Source organism: Pelophylax lessonae (genome assembly GCF_965119305.1).
Source record: "Pelophylax lessonae genome assembly, chromosome: 4".
NCBI classification, from domain to species: domain Eukaryota; kingdom Metazoa; phylum Chordata; class Amphibia; order Anura; family Ranidae; genus Pelophylax; species Pelophylax lessonae.
The window spans coordinates 592,361,962-592,383,013 of NC_138771.1; the positions used below are offsets into that span (position 1 = coordinate 592,361,962).

Here is a 21,052-nt window from a genome sequence, read left to right on the forward strand (position 1 = left end):
GCAGAGTCCAGAACCATTCCCAGATAGGGAAGTCGAACCGAAGGAGACAAGGTCGACTTCTGTACATTGATGGTCCATCCGAACTCCTGGAGCGTCTGTACCGTGGTGGACAAATCATGCAGTAGGTCCTGGCGGACACTCGATCTTAAGAGGAGATCGTCCTGAGCTACCAGAACGGACGCGAAAACAGGTTTGAGTAAGGAACCCGCCACCGTGTAGGAATGGCGGGCTAGAGACTCCAACCTTCTGTCCGTGGGATCCCGAAAAACAGGGGTCTTCTCAGTAGGAATCAAGGTAGCCTTGTTTAACACGGCCACAGTATGATCCACCTGCGGAGGCACACACCATCGCGATTCCGTAGCCGGCACAAAGGGATAAAGCAATTTAAACTGACTAGGAACCATGAATGGACGTTTTAAAGTGCGCCATAGTTCATTCACAGTGTAATGAAATTCAGCGGGGCAGGGAAAAACCTGCGCCGACTTGCGGGTCCTGTGTGTACCAAAAGATGACACAATGCCCGGAGGACTGGGCTCATCCTCCAAATGTATTGTTTCCTTAACAGAAACTATCAATTCATCCATGGTCGCGCGTTCTTCAGGCGACCCCGGGGGAGAAACATCCACCCCCTCCACCTCTCCCCCTCAGAGGGTCCAAGGATGAGCGAGACCCTGAAAAGGGCACGCCCGCCGCAGCAGCCACATCACCATCTGAATCAGAGAAGATAATCTTGGTCTCGTCCTAGCAGCACGTTCAGCCATCAGTACCTCCATTTTGTACATTAAAGACTCCACTACGGCGGCCAAATCAGGTATAACAGGGGCCCCAGCAGGACTGGGGTCCCCCACTAGAGCTGGAGGGAATTTGCTGTCCTGAGATTCCATTGCCCAAGTTAGAAAACAACAGTGCAAGTAAAGGTACTGGCCCTTTAAAATCGCTGCAGAGTGCACAGCCCACCGCTATAATGTACAGTGACTAAGGACCCCCAAAAGGAGAAGAAACTGAGCCAGGAATGACACAACAGAAAGTTATGGAAGAGACAGTCTGCAGAGCCCCACAGAGTGTTACCACATAGATCGTTGCTTCAGAGGAAAAGGAAGTGAGGTCAGAAGAGGCTGAACTATAAGCTGCAATGACCCAGGGAAAATGGCTGCCTATAGAAATGAATGGGAGGCTTCGGGAAAATGGCCGCCGAACATGTGCTCGGAATGATCTTTCTGCCACACGCAAGATGGCGCCAAAAACAGCATGTAATGTAGCCCACAGTGAAGTCAGACATGCCTGCCCATATTAAAGATGGTGGACCGCGCGGTTTCCCCCCCGCTGCGGCTGCCACCACATCGTCTGCACCCCCAGTAAGAAAACACTGAAGTGACACCGGGGAAAGGGGCCCCCAACAATACACAGCACCGCAGCGCATGTACAAAAGACCCCCGCAGGGATCGCCACAGGGAGCCCCACACAGGCACAGACGTGGGGGACTGCGAGCAGGGATGGGTCGTTCATAATGCCAGGATGAAAACATGGCTGAACGCTCGTTGGCGGGCTGGGGGTCCCTCTGCATGGAGAACCAGGGCGGTCAGTCCGAATCCCAGCTCCGCAAGAATCCACCTTCATCCGAAGAATCAACTAAAACTACAGCTGACAAAATAAACAGCTACTATACCAAAGAAAAAAACTGACATTTTCAAAGAAAATCAAAGAAAAAAAAGATTAGAAAGGCTGAGACTGGAGCCCCAGCACAGGGAAAGCCTAACTACTCCTGACGCTAGGAAGAAACAAACTGAGTTGGGAGTGATCACTGCAGGGGGGTATTGACCAGTGGGAAAGCCCCCATGGGTGTTCATATGCAAATGCTTTGTTCTTTTTGACTAAGTCTTATACCTAACTACTCCTGCGGAGCGGAAGTCAATACCCAATAGTGATGACAGAGGTGGCGGCGACTATGATGAACTAATTAAGAGACCAGAGATTGGTACAGAAGTAAAACTTGCCGAGCCATAGGAGAGTTTAATGAGGTGTACAGGTTGATGTTTTCCTACACAAATTCATGTGTCTAAACCTAAAAACAAAAATGCAACATAATTCAGCTTGGTAGTATTTAGATGTGGTGGGTGTACATGTTGTTTATTTTTTATTTAAGACTATTTTTCTTTTAAGGCGTTTTTCTTTATTTTTACCTGGTAATCCTGCAATAACTTACTTCCCATTCCTTTATGCCTACACTCACTTCTCCACTGTATCTATAGGGGCAGCCTGAACTTTAAACATGTCTGCCTTTGTTCATCTCCCATTCATTGTAGTTGCTAAGATTAGTAGTTTACAAAGATATTTCTTTTTTGTACTTGCTCAAAATGTTCTTGGCCTGAAAAAAGAAAAAGGAATGCAGCCACCACCATCTAAGGTAGAGCAAACTGCAATATATTAAATTTTTCTTCTTGAGTTTGGATGCACTATAGGAGACCGCATATAATAAAGTTGTACTAAACTTGGTCAAAAGCAAAACAGTTCTCATGTGCAAGGCTAGGCTGCAGTGTAGAGACACATACCCCACCTAGGTGTTCTCATGCAATATTTTTTAAAGTGGAAGTAAACCCTCCTATCGTTTTAAGCCAAGGAAGCTGCCATCTTGGCCTCTGTTTAATCTAAAAACTGCCATGATGCTGCACATGTGATCAGTTATGACACCAGCTATTAGGGTGGTTTGACAGTTTGGTTGAGAGCGCCACCAATGGAAGTGTTACATTCCCGGCACATGCCAAAAATCTAACTTTTTTGAAACTGTTAAATGGATGGGTTTACTTCCGCTTTAGCTGTCTTCAGCGCCAGGTATCCGCCTCTTGCAGTCAGTGTATACCAGAGCTCACACTTGGGAAGAGAGAAGCAGCACAAGGAACATGCTCATTGGTCTGCAGCATCTACTTTCATTGTCTAGTAATAAGCTGGGGGGGGGGGGGGGGGGACAAGACCTGTGAGCATTACTTAACTACAGCGGAGAAAAATAGTACTCCCTGTAAAAAATCCTGTCTGGAGACTGCACTGTCCATTTGTTAACTCTTCTAGCGAAAGACCAGAAGTTAATGGAAGCAGCACTGAGAGATCAGGAGCCAACAGTTTTGAAAGTTTTAAACTGCAGGTACTGGAGTTCTGTACTGTATGATTAAGATAAGGGGTTTATCCTTCATTTTAGGATAGTGGATGGAGTCATGCAAACGTTATCTGCTCCTGTGGCCAACTGCATGTCAAGGACCACTGGCTTATTGGTTAGATACAGCCCAATATTATAGAGCCTTTCATTCCAAACAACATACAGCGGTTTCAGACTTGTTGGTCATCACACCAGTGTAGTGCATGAAGTATGGAGTGTAGCTCGGGGAACAACTAAAAAGTATAAAATAGGGGCAGTGTTCACCTTCCCTTCTCTCGTTTTTCTATTACAAAGTGACAGCTGCACCAGCAGGAAGGGAGCTGTGCCCGGCTTCCCTTCAAAACCACTGTAGTTGTGATCCTGTCTGTGCTGATGACTGCATTACTGTCTTATCCATTTGATCTGGTTTACTGAAACAGTAAAAAGCAGAAGTAAAATGTGTTTCTATAAATAAATCTGGCCTTTGATGTTCAAATATTTTATTAGCATCAAGCAGAAAAAAGAAATAGCTTCCATCTTCTGATCATACGATTTCCTTCTCGGCTCAGTTGGTTGAGGGTCTGTGGAGAAAGGAAAACAAAAACATGAAAGATAAACTACGATGGTTATGGGTCAACTTTAGTTTTTTCTTGGGTTATTTATTAATAAAAATGTTTTAAAGATACACATTTAATACAAAATGCTTTCATGGCACTCGAACGTATGCTGGTGTTCTAATAAGAAAGCACAACACAATAAAAGGCTCTCTTAAAACTACAAAGCTGGCTAACTTGTTTCTTTCAGGCACAGGAGACTAAAAGGGAAGTGTAACTAAACCCAAAAATTTATTATACTGCAGCTTACCATGGTAGCGTCTGCATTCATTTTCTTTTAACAACCTTTTTGGCCATTTAATTTCACCTTGGTAATCCTGACATAAAAACACTTACTGTCCTAGGGTGACAATGCTAACCAACCTGTATCTATGTAGAAGAAGCATTGTCACCCTAGCACAGGAAGTGTCAGGACTGCAGAATACCTTCCAATCTTCACTCCTCTAGTATATAGTAAATAGCTGGGAAAGCCGATAATATTGTTAGAGATTTCATTTCAGCACACATGAAGATTCTATTATTAACATTTCCTAGAGTGACAACACATCTAGGGACTGATAAGATGGAACACACTACATGTTCTCAGGTTTAGATAAGAGGTCTTTGGCCCCCAGCACCGGCATCTTAAATGTAGGCAGCCAGCTGTGACTTCTTGTGGCTTCATAGTCGGCTGCCAATTTCACATGCTGGAGCCGTGCTTTGTGAATGGTCCCCTCAGACTTGTGATGTGTCTCAGAGGGCCGCGGGGGTGGGGGTGGGGGTGGGTGGTTGGCTTGAAGGAGAACTTTCACTTCGATCACTTAGGCTGCAGGGGTCTCCAAATTATGGCCCTCCAGTTGTTCAGAACTACAATTCCCATCTTGCCTAGTCATGTTTGTGAATACCAGTTTTAAAATGACTCATGGGACGTATAGTTCCGCAACAGCTGGAGAGCCGTAGTTTGGAGATTCCTGGTTAGGGGATCCAAGCAGAAGTGGGACTCTGTCAAAACTAAAGGAGGAAGAGAGGTATTCTCCCCCCCCCCACCCCTTTTGGGTGAAATTTTGCTTTAATGCCAAGTATCTGATCCAGCACAAGTATTTTGATAGAAACATAGAATGTGTCGGCAGATAAGAACCATTTGACCCATCTAGTCTGCCCAATGTATCTGAATCCTATGAATAGTCCCTGTCCCTATCTTATATGAAGGATAGCCTTATGCCTATCCCATGCATGCTTAAACTCCTTCACTGTATTTGCAGCTACCACTTCTGCAGGAAGGTTATTCCATGCATCCACTACTCTCTCAGTAAAGTAATACTTCCTCATATTACTTTTAAACCTTTGCCCCTCTAGTTTAAAACTGTGTCCTCTTGTGGTAGTTTTTCTTCTTTTAAATATGCTCTCCTCCTTTACCGAGTTGATTCCCTTTATGTATTTAAAAGTTTCTATCATATCCCCTTTGTCTCTTCTTTCTTCCAAGCTATACATGTTAAGGTCCTTTAACCTTTCCTGGTAAGTTTTTTCCTGCAATCCATGTACTAGTTTAGTAGCTCTTCTCTGAACTCTCTCTAGAGTATCTATATCCTTCTGGAGATATGGCCTCCAGTACTGCGCACAATACTCCAAGTGAGGTCTCACCAGTGTTCTGTACAGCGGCATAAGCACTTCTCTCTTTCTACTGCTTATACCTCTCCCTATACATCCAAGCATTCTGCTGGCATTTCGTGCTGCTCTATTACATTGTCCTCCCACCTTTAAGTCTTCTGAAATAATTACTCCTAAATCCCTTTCCTCAGATACTGAGGTCAGGACTGTGTCAAATATTCTATATTCTGCCCTTGGGTTTTTACGCCCCAGGTGCATTATCTTGCACTTATCCACATTAAATTTCAGTTGCCAGAGTTAGGTCTCAAAAAAGTCTCATAACTCATTATTTGCAGCATGCTTGTTCCAGGACTGTGACAAACAAGTCAGACAGGTATCTAGCATTTTTTAGGAGGAGTCCTACAACGGCAGGCGATCAGAAAGTATTTTATTACAGTATTATTATTATACAGGATCAGTGTCACTTTAAGTGCCGGTTCACACTATGTCGGATCCGACTTCGGGGTGACCTGTGAAGTCGCGTGCAGTGCGACTTAGGCACGACTTGCACGGACTTCATAAAATGAATGTCTATGCAAGTCGATCCAGGTCGCCCCGAAGTAGTGCAGGACCCTTTTTCTAAGTCTGAGCGACTTGTGTCTCTCCTATTAGAACGGCTCCTGTAGCAGTCAATGGACCGCGACTGTGCACGACTTGTCAGGCTGACCAAGTCGCCTGACAAGTCGTGCTAGTGTGAATGCAGACTAAAATTTACACAACAGGAACCACAGCAATATTGTGAAATGTGCTCTGGGAAGCTCAGACTTGCATTGTCAGCAAACACTGGGATGAATTTACTCAAGGCAAACAGACTGAGCACTTTGCAAGCGCATACACTGCAGAGCTTAGTAAATGAGGGGAAGCTCTGGTGACTTTCATCATCCAACCGTGTGCATGCAAAAAATGCTTTTTTTTTTTTTTTTTTTTTTTTATTTCCTTGCATGTAATTGGGTGTTCTTTGTTAAGTGAAGATTAACCTCATTTACTAAGCTCTGAGGAAACTGCACTAATAGTCTGGCCTCGTTGGATACTAAAAAAGCTTTGACTCGGTAGAGTAGCCTTATTTTTTTTCTCTCTGTTCAAACTCTATGGTTTTGGGCCTACGTTTGTGTCCAGGGTAAGGCTACTATATACTGATCCAGTAGTGCGGTTACATATCAATCTTACCTCCGATCCCTCTCCTATATTTCGAGGAACTAGACAGGGGTGTCCCTTATCTCCCCTTCTATTTGCCCTGGTCATTAAGCCGTTAGCTGCAAAGTTGAGAGCTGATAGTTCCTTCTCTGGGATAGCTGGAGGAACATGTGCTTTTGTACGCAGATGACATGCTTCTGTATTTACAGGATCCGGGTCCCTCCCAATCTGCTGCCTTTGCCCCGATTCAGGAATTTGGGGACTATTCAGGGTTTTGTATAAATTGGTCTAAATCCTCTCTGTTCCCTATTGATGACATTCTGGGGGTCCCTGGGGATTGTCCCATCTCATTGTCCACCTCTTTCTGTATTTGGGAGTTCAAATCCAACTACTGGTCTCTAAATTCTTGGACAATAATTTGTCGCTGGTGGTGGGGGCATTTGGAGAGAAGGCACGAAGGTGGCAGACCTTACCGCTTACACTAATGGGGAGAATTAATTTATTTAAAATGATTTTCCTCCCTAAATGTTTGTATATACTATCTAATTCACCTATGTATGTGCTGAAACAGATCTTTTAAACTGCAGAATCCACAGTCTTAAATTTTCTATGGGGTTCTGGTACCTCAGAGTATCCTTAGCGGTTCTGAAGTTACCCTTGGCCATTGGGCGGACTGGATTTATGGTATTATTTTGCTTCTCAACTGACTTTTCTTCATTGCGTTTTTTTTTCCCTAGACCCGTAACGTGACGACTGTAGTGGTGGCAACATCGTTTCAGGCTTTCCTTATTATGCTTTATAGGGGAGGAGTCCCAGGTAGGAGGTAGGAGAAGTTATGTCTCTCTCGGGGTAGATTTTTCATATAGCCTCCCATATCCTAGATGATCCATCATTGTCAGTGTCCCCTAATAGTCCTCTCTGGTTCAACTCATCCTTAAAAACCAGGCTTTTTCTGGAACTTTTTGCTTACAAGTTTACATTTTTTTTTTTGTGCTAGAAAATTACTTGGAACCCCCAAACATTATATATATATGTATATATATATATATATATATATATATATATATATATATATATATATATATATATATATTTTTTTTTTTTTATTTTTTTTTTAGCAGAGACCCTAGAGAATAAAATGGCGACCGTTGCAATATTTTATGTCACATTGTATTTGGGGAAAAAATACACTTTGAATTAAAAAAAAAAAAAAAAACAGTAAAGTTAACCCAATTTTTTTGTACAATGTGAAAGATGATATCACACCGAGTAAATACATACCTAACATGTTGTGCTTTTAAATTGCGCACACTCGTGGAATGGCAACAGACTACGGTACTGAATCTCCATAGGCGACGCTTTAAAACATTTTTACAGGTTAAGAGTTACAGATGAGGTCTAGTACTAGAGTTATTGCTCTCGCTCTAAGGATCGTGGCGATACCTCATGTGTGGTTTAAACACTGTTTACATATGTTGGGGCAACTTAAGTATTCGCTTCTGCGCGTAACCATGGAGAGACGAGGCGCTTTCCTTTTTTTTTTTCTTCCTTATTTTACTTTTTATTTTTACTGTCCCTTTAATTTTTTTTTTATGAATTATTTTCCTATTACAAGGAATGTATTTAGCATGACAGGTCCTCTTTATTGAGAGAAAAAAGAAAAAACGGACGTAGCGCCTCTAAGTGCAGTATGTTTAATAAAGTCTACGCACACAAATGTACATAATAACTCACAAGAAGGTGGAAGACAATCGGCTCAATGCATAGTCAGGAGTAGAGCTGTCCATGGCGCCAATGCGATGAGATGGAGGAATCCTATCCGGTAGATGGTGTGGGAGGACAGGAAGACGCCGGCTACTGTCTTTCGGAACCGGCTCTCGTGGCAGGCTGGGACTCAGCGTCAACCCCGTTACGTCAGCAAGGTCAGGGTGCACACGACGCGTTTCAGAGCATGCGCCAAGCTCATGTGGAGCATGCGCGCTCTTTTCTCAAGTGTTGGTACCTGTATCACACTGGTGACCATATCACACTGGACCAGAGCGCCAGCTAATCTTTTATTTTCTCTCTATTGAGAGATCTGGGGTCAAAAAGACCTCAGATCTCATTTACTTTTAAAAGCAAAAAAAAAAAAAGAGACATTTTACACTTAACCGAAAAAAAAAAAAAAAAAAAAATCGGCCCTTTAAAACAGAGCGCCACCCAAAACGGGAAGCTCTGCTTGTTCGCACCCTCTCTCCCTCCACTGCCACATCTGGTCACTTTATTTTTTTTAGGTAAACGAGGGGTGATGATACCTGTCAAAATCAGGTACCCGCCCCCACTTCCAGGTAAGATCTCCACACAACGATCACGGCGATCTATGAAATTTCCGGCCCCTCCTCCTTCCCCCACACAGACTTCTGGGTGACACATAGGTCACAGAAGACAGCAGGACAATTCAGAAAGTGCAGTGCGACTCGCTCATGCGCAGTAAAAAAAAACAGGCTGTGAAGCGCAAGGCTTCACTTCTTGTTTCCCTTAGTGAAGATGCCGGCCACTGCCCCCAGAGCAGATGTTAGGGGTGCCGACATTGCGGGATACCTGGACGGGTAAGTGTCCTTGTGTTAGAAGTCAGCAGCTACAGTATTTGTAGATGCTGACTTTGAATTTTTTTTTTTTGACATGCTGGAACTCCCCTTTAATGCTGTTAAGGGACGTCAGATGTCGCTCCGGCCCTCCAAGGGCATAGAGTCAAGTTGGGGCCATCTTACCCTCACTCGACTTCCGGCCCATCCCTCGAGCACATTGGATTAGTTTCCATCATTACCAATCTCCCCAGTAAGCGGGAGAAATTACCCGGAAGTGGCGGGAGGGACCTTTCCTGCCGCCTCTAAAAGTGATCTCGCAGCAAATGTGCTGCTGAGACCATTTTTATTATGTAGACAATCCCCACAGAACAAGAAGATCCCGGGGTTTTGGCTGCTAGCTGCTGTCATAAGAATTGTATTTAGCGTCAAAGTAATGACGTAAATGTACTGTGGGCGGTCATCAAGTGGTTAAATTGGAGGGGGCTTTCTATGGGATCGTTATGGAATTAGGTACGTACATCAACTGTTTCAGGAAGGGGAGAAACCCACTTTTGAGCAGTTGTGTAGGAACTTCGGGGCAGCTAGGTCACAGGTATTTAAAATACGCACAGCTTCGTCACACAGCAAAAACACAGTTTGTGATTTGGGTTGTCCAGTTCAAAAATACCCACTTAGAAGCTGTTTTACTTGATCCAGATTCTGCTAATGCAACTTTGTCTAGTAATAAAAACCTTTTTTTTTTTAGTAAGTCAAGCCCTCTTTCTTTCCCATTCGTCTCATTTTTCATATTATTATTAATATTATATACGCACAGCATTTACACTATACTCAAGGCAAGAGTTGGAAATTCCTATTTAAAATATCTGCCCAATACAGGAGACCTAAAAATGCTGACTGGCTGTCCTGCTGATCTAATTCCATTTGTGAGTGGCAATAAGGTGAACATGAGAATAGCGGAGAAACACACAAAAAACAATAAGCACATACTTGGCCCATTCCACATTCAGAATAAGGTGATCATAACCAAAGCCAGAAACGCCAGCGATGGCCCGAGCGGCATCTTCCCTTCGGTGGAAGCTGATGAAGGCAAATCCCTGTGGGGAGAAGAGAATGATACTAGAGCATCAGAAAGGAACTTTACTTCAAGCCTACAAAATCTACATGTCCCATTACATTTACCTACACTGCAAGAGAGCAGAACTTGTTGGTTGCAATTAGCAACAGGAATAGCTCTTCCTTTGGAGAACGTGTATGCTAAAAGTAGGCTTAAAATATTAAATTGTGGTAGGGTGTGCCCAAGTCGAGCTAGTCATAAATTTCAAAGAAACCTTCCAAACTCCAAAGACATTAGCCTTCACCAAAATGTACTGTTTCAGGATAATATCAAAGGAAGTCCACCTGACATGTTTTACCCAGAAAGAGCTTAAAGAGGAACTTTAACAGTTCTTTGGTTCAAGGCCTTTCTGGGTGAAACATGTCAGGAGTTAGGCTTAGTCTAGGCAGATTTCCTGTGACCTTGTCTTGGAACAATAAAGTTTGGTGAAGGCTGATGTCATTGGAGTGTGGACAGTTTCTTTATTTCACATGGGAAGCAGTGATGAGCTTGACTGGCCAGTACCACTAAACTGCAGGTTTATAAGAAGTGGCTTCCTCTGGTCTAGTGGTCACAAATCTCAGCTGAACCAATGCATGAAGGGCAGCTGATGGCAACAGAACATTCCATATGGGATTGGTTACCTTGGATTGCCCGGTGGTCTTGTCTTTAGCCAGGTAAATTCTAGAGATGGATCCAAATGGTCTGAAGAGCTCCTGCAGGTCAGTTTCCCGGGTGTCTTCAGATAAGTTGGTGACACGGATGGTAGCGTTGTCATCAGCTGCAGAAGAGATATAGAAGAGCAGAGGGTTAAAGCACAAGCAATCTTTGCACTCAAAACTGTCCCCACAACATCTGGTTTAGAGGATCCCGTAACTCCAAGAGCCATTCACATGTGAAAGAACGTGAGAGCCATCTGTGACCATGCTTTTTTAACCACTTAAGGACCGCCCGCCGCAGCAGCCCCTCCTACGCGAACCAACGTAGTAATATGTTGGTCGCGCATATGGGTCTAGGGGGCGAGCGTGCGCCGCTGCTGGCGCGCTCCCGTCCTCACTAGGCAGCAGTGAAGCCAATGCACGGGGCCAGCGGCCGTGATTGCCGCTGGGCACCCGTGATCGCTCCCCGCTGAGAGAGAAGGACGGGCAGCTGTTGTCTCTCTGGAATGATCACAGAGCTCATGTAATCCTTCTATATAGAATCACAGGTCTCTATGATCCTTTCAAAAGCCCATCCCCCCCACAGTTAGAAACACTCCCTAGGCTTACATTTAACCCCTTGATTACCCACTGTGTTAACCCCTTCCCTGTCAATGTCATTATTACAGTAACATTATTACTGAAATATTGTCACTGGTCCACGCAAAAGTGTCAAAAATGTCAGTTAAGGGTCTGATCTGTCCGCCGCAATGTCGCAGTCCCGCTATATTTTTTTTTTTTGAATTGTCAGTCTTTTTTTGTTTATACTGCAAAAATACAAAATCGCACAGGTGATCAAATACCACCAAAAGAAAGCTCTATTTGTGGGGAAAAAAGAACATCAATTGTATTTGGGTACAGTGCCGCACCATCGCGCAATTTTCCGTTAAACTAACGCAGTGCTGAATCGCCAAAAATGGCCTGGTCATTAAGGGGACAAATCCTTCCAGTCCAGAACTGGTTAATAGAGATGCAATGAAATTTCAGCGGCTGAAACATTTCGCCCGAAAATGGTGTTTTCGGCATTTTGCCGATAAAGAAAAATGTGCCGATAATGGCACCATAAAAGCATGGGATTTTACTGTGATTTTGATGCGATTTTACTGTGCTTATTGTGTCTTTTTCAAAGGTCATGTGACTCGAAAACCCGCATCCAAAATTTATTAAAGGTGCGTTATTAATGCGTTTTGCATTTTTGGTGTGTTTTTTTTAACTAATCAAAAATGCACCAAGCAAGATTTTTATGAGCACAAGGAAGCGCAATGGACCAGTTTAACATACAAAGGGATGCATTTTTCTTGAGCTTTTCTTGTGCTAAAGGTGCCAATAATGACCGACAATAAATTCATAGTAATTTAAATTCATGAAAATAAATTAAAAAGTCGAATACACTTTTATATAAAAATATATATATTTTTTTTAAAACTTGCAGGATTTTTTTTGCCAAAAAAGGAAAAATCGGATTTTTGTAAGATCTTACCGTAAAATCCTTTTCTCTTAGCTCATTGACAAACGTAGTCTTCTTGATTCACAAGAACTGGGTTATGTTGTCTCCGCAGGAGCAGGACTAGGCAGAAAGAAAAAACGTTCTGGCTCCACCTTAGGGGCAGTCCCTGAGGGTATATCCTCCCTCTCTCTGCTACAAGGCATCAGTTCTGTCACAAAGCAGCAACAGAGAATTTAACCCAACCCAACTCAATGATAGAGGGGCGGGTACTACGTCTGTCAATGAGCTAAGAGAAAATGATTTTACGGTAAGATCTTACAAAAATCCGATTTTCTCTGTCGCTCATTGACAGACGTAGTCTTCTTGATTCACAAGAACTGGGACATCCAGAAGCAGTGCCACAAATGAGGGGTGGGATTGACCGAAATCAAAATCCAATCTAGAAGGCCCAACCGGAGCCAACCAGAAGTATCAAAGGACTCATCGAGTAAACAGATGAGACCTACCCCACAAATCCTCGAGGTAGACCAACAGTCTCCTCAAACAGTGGCCTGCAGGAACCTTGCGGCCAGAAGAGGCATCCGACGATGCCATCACATAAACCTTATACAATATTGTAAAGGTATGAACCGACGACTAAACAGTCGCCTTGAAAACCTGAACCACTGACGCCTGATGGCGGAAGGTCCAGGAAACTCTAAGCGCCCGAGTAGAATGCGCCTTAACAGGGAACGGGGGATCCCGACCCTTAGATAAAATAAGCCTATACCACCGTCTGTCTGATCCATCTAAAGATGGTCGCAGCAGAACAGGCAACCCCTTCTTAGGGCCATCCGTGATCACAAACAGTGAATCCGTGTTACAAATTGAATCCATAGTATTCAAATATATCCTGATCGCCCGAACTACATCCAAGGAATGCCATGCAAATTCTCGAGGATGATTGGGCTAAGGACATAGGAAGGACAATACATTGTCCTCATTCAATGAAACTTTGAAACCACCTTAGGAAGGAAGGATGGATTCGGCTGAAGAACAACCTTATCCCTATGAACCACCGGATCTGGGGAACAACAGGATAATGCAGCCAGTTCTGACACCCTGCGTGCAGAAGTGATAGCCACTAAGAAGGCCACCTTCTGGGATAAAGTAAGCAAGGGAATCTCCCTGATATTTTCAAAGGGAGGTGTCTGAAGAACCGACAGCACCAAATTAAGATCCCAGGATGGTAACGGCGCGTGCACTGGCGGAGCCAGGTGTCGCACCCCCTGGATGAAATTCCGCACCAAGGAATGAGTAGCCAAAGGCTTCTGAAAGAAGATAGCAAATGCTGAAACCAGACCCTTGATAACACTCAAGGCCAGCTTCTGCTCAACTCCCTGTTGCAGAAAGCCAATATTCGGACTACCGAATAAAGATGTAGATGGAACCCAAGGGATTCACACCACACAATACAAGACTTCCATGTACGATGATAATCTTTCTGGAAGTCGCTTTCCCTGTTTTAACTAGAGTAGGAATAACTGAAGCTGACAATCCCTTGTCCTTCAGCACCTGGGTCTCAATAACCAGGCCATTTAAAACCAGCGATCGTAAAGCAGGATGGAAGATCGGTCCCTGAGACAGTAGGTCCTCCCTGAGAGGAAGTCTCCACGGGATGTCCGCCACCAGTCTGACCAAGCCGGCGTATCAAGCTCGACGAGGCCAGTCGGGAGCTACCAGGATTACTGGAATTCCTTCCTCCTCTATCCTGCGAAGAAGTCTTGGCAGTAACCCAAGAGGAGGGAAGGCATACATTAGCTGGTATTGCCCCCATGGGGTGACCAGTGCGTCTGCGGTCTCTGCTAGAGGATCGCGGGAGCGAGCCACGAATCTCTGTACTTTTCTGTTGAATCGTGATGCCAACAGATCCACATCCAGGGTGCCCCAACGTAGGCACAACTGGTGGAAAACTTCTGGATGAAGGGACCATTCCCCCTGATCCGGAGTCTGACGGCTGAGATAATCTGCCTGCCAATTTTCCACCCCCGGAATGAACACCGCAGAGATAGCTGGAACAAATCGTTCCGCCCAGCGAAGAATGCAAGCCACTTCTTTGGCCGCTCGGACACTCTTGGTGCCCCCCTGGTGATTGACATAAGCCACGGCCGTGGCGTTGTCCGACTGGATCCGAACCGGGCTGCCCTGGAGCTGCTCGGTCCAGTGAATCAGACAAAGTCTGATCGCTCTCAGTTCCAATACATTTATCGGCAACCTGGATTCTTCCAGGGACCAAAGTCCCTGGACAGATAACTGACCGAGAATTCCTCCCCATCCGGATAGACTGGCATCCGTGGTCACTATCGTCCAATATATTGGCAGAAATGACTTTCCCTGGCTGAGCATCGGAGACCGAAGCCACCAGACCAGAGACTCTCTGGTCTGTTTGCTCAATCGGATCCGATTGTCCAGGGATTCCGGATTCCGATTCCATCTGAGAAGAATCTCTTGCTGAAGAATTCGGGTATGGGACTGGGCAAATGGGACTGCTTCGAAGGAAGCCACCATCAACCCCAGAACCCTCATGCAAGTTCGAAGAGAAGACCAGCTGTTGGATAGTAACAACTGGACTGCTGATTGAATCTTCCGGAGTTTCCCTACCGGAAGGAAAACTCTTGACCTGACTGTGTCTAGAATTAGACCCAGATATTCGAGCCTCTGGGTGGGAACCAGAAATGACTTTTGCTGGTTCACCAGCCACCCGAATTCCTGTAAAGAAATTATAGTAATTTCTATGTTTTGTAGCAGGGTCTGAGGAGACTCTGCATGAAGCTCTTTGGCGCAGTAGTGCCAACATTGGGGCCAACACCTTCGTGAAGACCCGAGGAGCCGTGGCGAGACCGAAAGGTAACGCCACAAACTGATAGTGGTTCTCTTCTACGGAAAAGCGTAGAAACCGCTGATGTCCTGCGAAAATGGGAATGTGAAGATAGGCGTCCTTGATGTCTATGGACGCTAGGACATCCCCTGGATGCAGGAAGGCTGCTACTGTGCGAATGGATTCCATCTTGAATTTCCTTATGTTGAGAAAGGAATTGAGTGCCCTTAAGTCCAGAATTGGACGCACTTTGCCCTCTTTCCTGGGTATTGTAAATAGGTTTGAATAAAACCCTTGAAAACGTTCTGTCCAAGGAACGTGGACTACCACTCCTTGTTGTAGTAAATCCGTGACTGCTCTCCGCAGATCTTCTAAACGATCCGGAGATAGTCGGATGTTGGAAGGGAAGAATCGCGCCGGTGGGAGAGATCGAAACTCGATCTTGTACCCTGACCTTATGACTTCGCAAACCCACTTGTCCGGGATTCTGGAAAGCCATGGATCCGGGAACCGGCGAAGACGTCCCCCCACCCCAATTATGGGTGGGGGCGCACCTTCAGGCTTTGGACGATTTATCTTCAGGTCTGGAGGGGGCGGGCTTTTGCTTGCCCGACCAACGTCCCCTGAAGCCTCCTGAAGGAGCTTTGGAGGACTTAATTTTTTCACCCGCGGGACGAAAAAACTTTGTGAGCAGAGAAAGAAGGCCCTCGTCTTTGACGAGTTCCTTTACCCTTAACATTTTGCGGTAAAAAGGTGCTCTTTCCACCCGTGAGATCCTTAATGATCTCATCTAAGTTGGCTCCAAATAGACGCTCTCCTAAAAAGGGGATATTAGCCAATGCTTTTTTGAAACCTTGGTCGGCTAACCAACCTTTTAGCCACAGTGTACGCCTGAGAACCACTGCTGAAACTGATGCTCGCGCCAATAATGGAGTGGCGTCTAACGCCGCATCACACACAAACTGTAACCCCTGTATCATTTGTTCCAACAAATCTGATACCGCCTGAGGGACCTCTTCTAAGTCCCGGCGTAACCACTTGGTCCATTCAGTTACAGTCTGCGAAACCAGACCAATAGCAATTATTGGTCTGAAAGCTGATCCAATCAAGGAAAACATGGTGCGAGACATAGCTTCTATCTTGCGATCCACTGGATCTTTAAAAGACGGAGCGTCTTCTAAAGGAATAACCGTGGCTTTATTGAATCTAGCAATTGGTGAATCCACCACAGGTGGTTCTGTCCATTTCTTAATGAGGGTTTCCTCAAACGGATAACGCCTGTTAATGCGTTTAGAAATAGCAGAGGTGCGTTTTGGCAGACTCCATTCTTCCTTGATTGGATTGCCAAAACATTTGGGCAATGGAAAAACCTTCGCCACTTTCATGCGTTTTTTAGTCCCAAAAGGGATTTCAGTTTCAGCTATTTCCGACGGAATACCCTGTAATCTTAAGGTTTCTTGAACAGATACAATGAGTGCGTTTACCAACGCTTCCTCTCGGGCTATGGCTGATGCCGAAACATCCTCCTCACTGTCTGAAGAGACAGTACCCGAGACACCAATCCCAGATGAAGTACCTGCAACTGCAGAAATAGGCTCAGAGTCTGAATCCGAAGTTTCAGATAATAAGGGGTTAGGCGGGGGTCGCTTTCTTGCGCCCTGTCCCTGACAAGCCACTTCCACCCGGGACACAAAAGTTTCCATAATAGCTGACAATGATTCAACCGTCAGTGTGGTGCTGGAGGATCCTGCAGACACCTCGAGGGGATCCGGTGGAGATACATGAGTGGCAGGGTCCATGTTAATTCAGGACACCTCTGCCAGTAAAAACAAAAATACTTTTTTTTTTTTAAATCAAAAAAATATTTATGTGTCTCCCCCTAGCGCAATAGCGCCCCTCAGAGTACCTGCTTCTCGATCCCCACAGAGAGAGAGAGGGACCCCCAAGGCTCACCACCCGATGCAGAGAAGTTTCCAACCAACTGCAGTCAGCGTCTGTCTTTTACAGACTGGAAAGAGCTGTGTTCGTTTTCCCGGGTAGAAGGACGTGGCTCCGCCCCCTGTGTACGCCTTTCGGCGTTCCCAGCTCTCCACGAGGTAGCTGGGCTCATCAAACATGGCCGCCCCCATACAGGAGACAATAGACTCCAAAAACATGGCGGCTGGCGTGACCTGAGGACATACATGCACCCGGTCTACGGCAAAATGGCGGCGGACCGCCGAAATCGTTTTTCCCAGCACATCCACCTGCATATCTGCTAAATGGCGGTTTATCGATCTGCAGGAGGCCACTACAATTAAGGTAGGATTATACCTCCTATGTCTGCTGTAATACTACAGTCTGCTGGGTAGAGTGTTAGCTCTCAAACCAAGTCCACTTCCCACCAAACACTACTGTATTTACAAGGGGGACTTTTTTAGTGTCAGATATATACTGACCATGTATGGAGGGGCCCATAATTCATACTGCCTCATAACGAGGAAAAAAGGGAACGTTTACTCACCATACCGAACCGACAGGCACCCTCTCTTCACAATACCCTCTCCACCGGGGTGGGGGGTTGTGGACCACTCCGGACGCCTCGACTCTCTGGTTCCTGGCGTCCAAGCGAGACTTTTAACTCGCAAGGTCAGTCCCTCCAATGGGACTCCGTCGCGGCCGACCCAGCGCGGAGCTCTGGTCTGCGCGCGCTCGTAGGCAGAAACCGGGGTGACCACTGGATCTCAACATCCAGCCCGTCGCCCGGCCCCGCATACTTACTTGAATGTGTCGCGGCCGACCAAGCGCAATGCAATGGTCTGCGCGCGCTCGTAGGCCGGCTGGGGTGACCACTAGTTTCGCCCAGTCCGGCGTATTTGCTTGAAGATCTCACAGGAAAAAAACACTGGTGAAAACTACCTAAAAAATATTTTTTCTAAAGAAAAAATCTTGCCAGGACCAAAAAGATCCCAGCAAGGAACTTAGGTCCTTACTCCTGACTAGACAGAAAAAAACTGATGCCTTGTAGCAGAGAGAGGGAGGATATACCCTCAGGGACTGCCCCTAAGGTGGAGCCAGAACGTTTTTTCTTTCTGCCTAGTCCTGCTCCTGCGGAGACAACATAACCCAGTTCTTGTGAATCAAGAAGACTACGTCTGTCAATGAGCGACAGAGAAATGACATTTTCAGTACTAAAATTTCCATTTGGTGCACCTCTACTATTTAGCATAGAACAGCTAAGGGGAGGGTGGCTACATACACAATTTAAAGGATTTTAACCAAAACCAAGGAAACTGGTCAAGAGAAAAATAGGACAGCTGAAGAATTGCTTCAGAAAATGCTAACTGACTGGCTGGATTGCTGACCTCTGACTTGTATACTTAAAGTGATTGTACCCAAAAAAGTATGTAGATCAAGAAAGAACAAGTCTTTGTCAACATGCTTGTTAACTCAAAGTTTTGAAGCATAATGGTCAGTATGACAGCCAGGCAGGTAGAATTTTTTGGAGCATACAGACACCAATACAACCAAGCAAGTTATGTAAGAATTTCAACTGATGTTATACTAGTCCAACACACTGACCACAGATCAGAAACTCACAACTTGATCAATTAACATTAATTCAATAACGTATTTGTGTCATTTGATTACTGCAAGCAGTGTAAGCACCTGAATTTCACTGGGTATCACCCGTTTTTAATCCGCTGTATAGCGAAGCTCAGACTGTAAAAGAGAGAAGTTCTCCTGTGTCAAAAGGAAACATGCTGAAGAGAGCAGAGTAACAGAGAGGAGCTCATCAGTCTGCTGCTTCTTCCTTTACTTTACTGTCCCAGGCTGAGGGAACGGACAAGACCTGTAAGGCCCATTTCACAGCACAATGATCCGCTTATTGCACAAATGTTACATCATGCATTAACATGCATTGTGTGCATTTGAATGGGCTGGCTTATGCACGACAAAGAACCAAAAATTGCTCCTTCATACATTTTGGCTATCATAGTGCAAAATTCATTCTGTTATGGTGCACTGCGCTAGTGTGCCATTCAGAATAATAGAATGCAACAATAGTGTGCATTACAGCTGTGCACTGGAATGAGTGGGCTCCAAGTGTTCCTAAACTTAAGCAAAGAAAAATTGGCTGTGCTGCTTGGCAGAGCTGTGTAAATCTGAAGACTGGATAGACAGAAATACAAATCCTTTGGCAGTGTGTTGCTATGGCTAATTTAGTAATTTCTGTAGCATTAATATGGAACATTTTAAGACCATGTATTGTTTTTATAAGCCAATATTGCCATATTCATATGCTAATGAACCAGTCAGACTGGTTCATGAAGCTCAGGACAAGAAATATTGCTACAGGAAATATTGGGAGGGGAAAGAATGGACACAGCCATGTGCTGAGAAACAAAGGAACTGGTAGCCCCGCAGGACTCAAGGAAAAAAGCAGTCTGGAAGATTCTGGATCCTGGCAGTTAAAATATTTTCCCTATATAGAGGTCATCTGTGTATTTAGTTGTCTGCCTAAAGTTCAGTTTTCCAGTTCAGTAGTAGAGTGGGTGATCTAGAGAATCATCTCACTGCCATTGACGGGTTTCTGAAGATAAAATGGCAGTTGCTTTACTGGAACTTTTTTAATTTCACATCAGCAGAATATTTGAATTGGCTGAACTTTGATCTTCTTTTCCAACTTATTTTATAATTTAGTAGAACAGTGTGCTTAAAGCAGTAGCAAACCGCCAAAAAAAATAAAGAATCTGCTCCCTGCAAATTGCACCACATACTACCACATTATGAAAGACTAACCTGAAAGCGAAGCCCTCCAGCGGCATGCTGTCACCGCTCACAAGGCTTCCATCGTCACCCAGTCTTTCTTCCAGGTTCGCGGGCTGCAACCACTTGACTGGCTGAGCCGTGATGCATGCACATGGGAGTAATAGCTCTATGGACAGCACGTTGTCCACTGACAGCGCAGTGCACATGCGCCAGTGACATCACTGGTGCTGCTAAAGTAAATATCTCCCAAACAGTACAAGATTAGGAAATATTTACTGTACCTATAGGTAAGCCTTATTTATAGACTTTCATGTAGGTATAAATAGAAAAAAAAACACCTTTACTACCACTTTAGGCCACGGATGGGTAAACTCACTGATACCGTACCAGGTACCTTCTTGACATCTCAAGCCCATCCCAATAGCGGCATTTTCCGGCATCTTACCTCTACGGTTAGGTTGCATGGACTCTCCTCTTCGGGTCGCTCCATCTCTCAGACTGGGAGGAACGTATTTTCCTGTTTTGCTAACAGGAGCCTGAGCTGGTTCCGGTTCTGTGAAGGAGATATATTCTATAATCAGCACATTTAATGGATGGTCATAATATATCTTTCAGCCTTTTAATAACTTAGAGTACTCACCACCGGTCCCAGGAGCTTTCTCCTTGTCTGCTGTGGACAGACCCAGCTGCTCAGCCAGCTCCTTCTGCATTGGACCCAAAGTGTCTTTGTATGGACACCTGGTGGTCCAATGATCTCCCTTACAGATTCTACAAGACACGATCTTCTGACCCTTCAGCTTGTTCATGGGGTCTTCCTCCTCCTGGTTATTCAGATCCTGAAAAATAAGCAGAACATCAAGAAGAGTTATTCCCATAATTCAACCTGCTATGTCATTAAAGGAAACCTGTGTCTTGCATGTGTGTCATTTACACAACCCAATCTCCTAAACTGCAATATTATTAAAGGGAACCTGAGCCCCGCATGTGTGTCATTCACACAACCCAACCTACTAACCTTCTACCTTATAAAAAAATAAACGTAATCTGAGAAAAGTTGGCATCCATTTCTAAACCCTCCATTTGAAAAATTCAAATAGTTTTTTTTTTTTTTTTTTTTTGGGCTGTCAGCAATGGAAG

The 21,052-nt window shown here is 44.9% G+C and overlaps 1 protein-coding gene across 1 annotated transcript in view; it reads right to left on the minus strand.

Annotated features, from left to right (window-relative positions):
- Positions 1-3,610: 3,610 nt before the first annotated feature.
- The window catches only part of EIF3G (eukaryotic translation initiation factor 3 subunit G), a 39,634-nt gene continuing 22,192 nt past the window's right edge, over positions 3,611-21,052 (minus strand). The window contains exons 6-10 of the mRNA XM_082254906.1: positions 20,559-20,751; positions 20,361-20,468; positions 10,806-10,942; positions 10,056-10,162; positions 3,611-3,708 (exon numbers count right to left, since the gene is read on the minus strand). Of these exons, the coding sequence (XP_082111032.1) occupies positions 3,693-3,708; positions 10,056-10,162; positions 10,806-10,942; positions 20,361-20,468; positions 20,559-20,751 (561 nt within the window). The 3' untranslated portion in view covers positions 3,611-3,692. The remainder of the gene's footprint in view (positions 3,709-10,055; positions 10,163-10,805; positions 10,943-20,360; positions 20,469-20,558; positions 20,752-21,052) is intronic.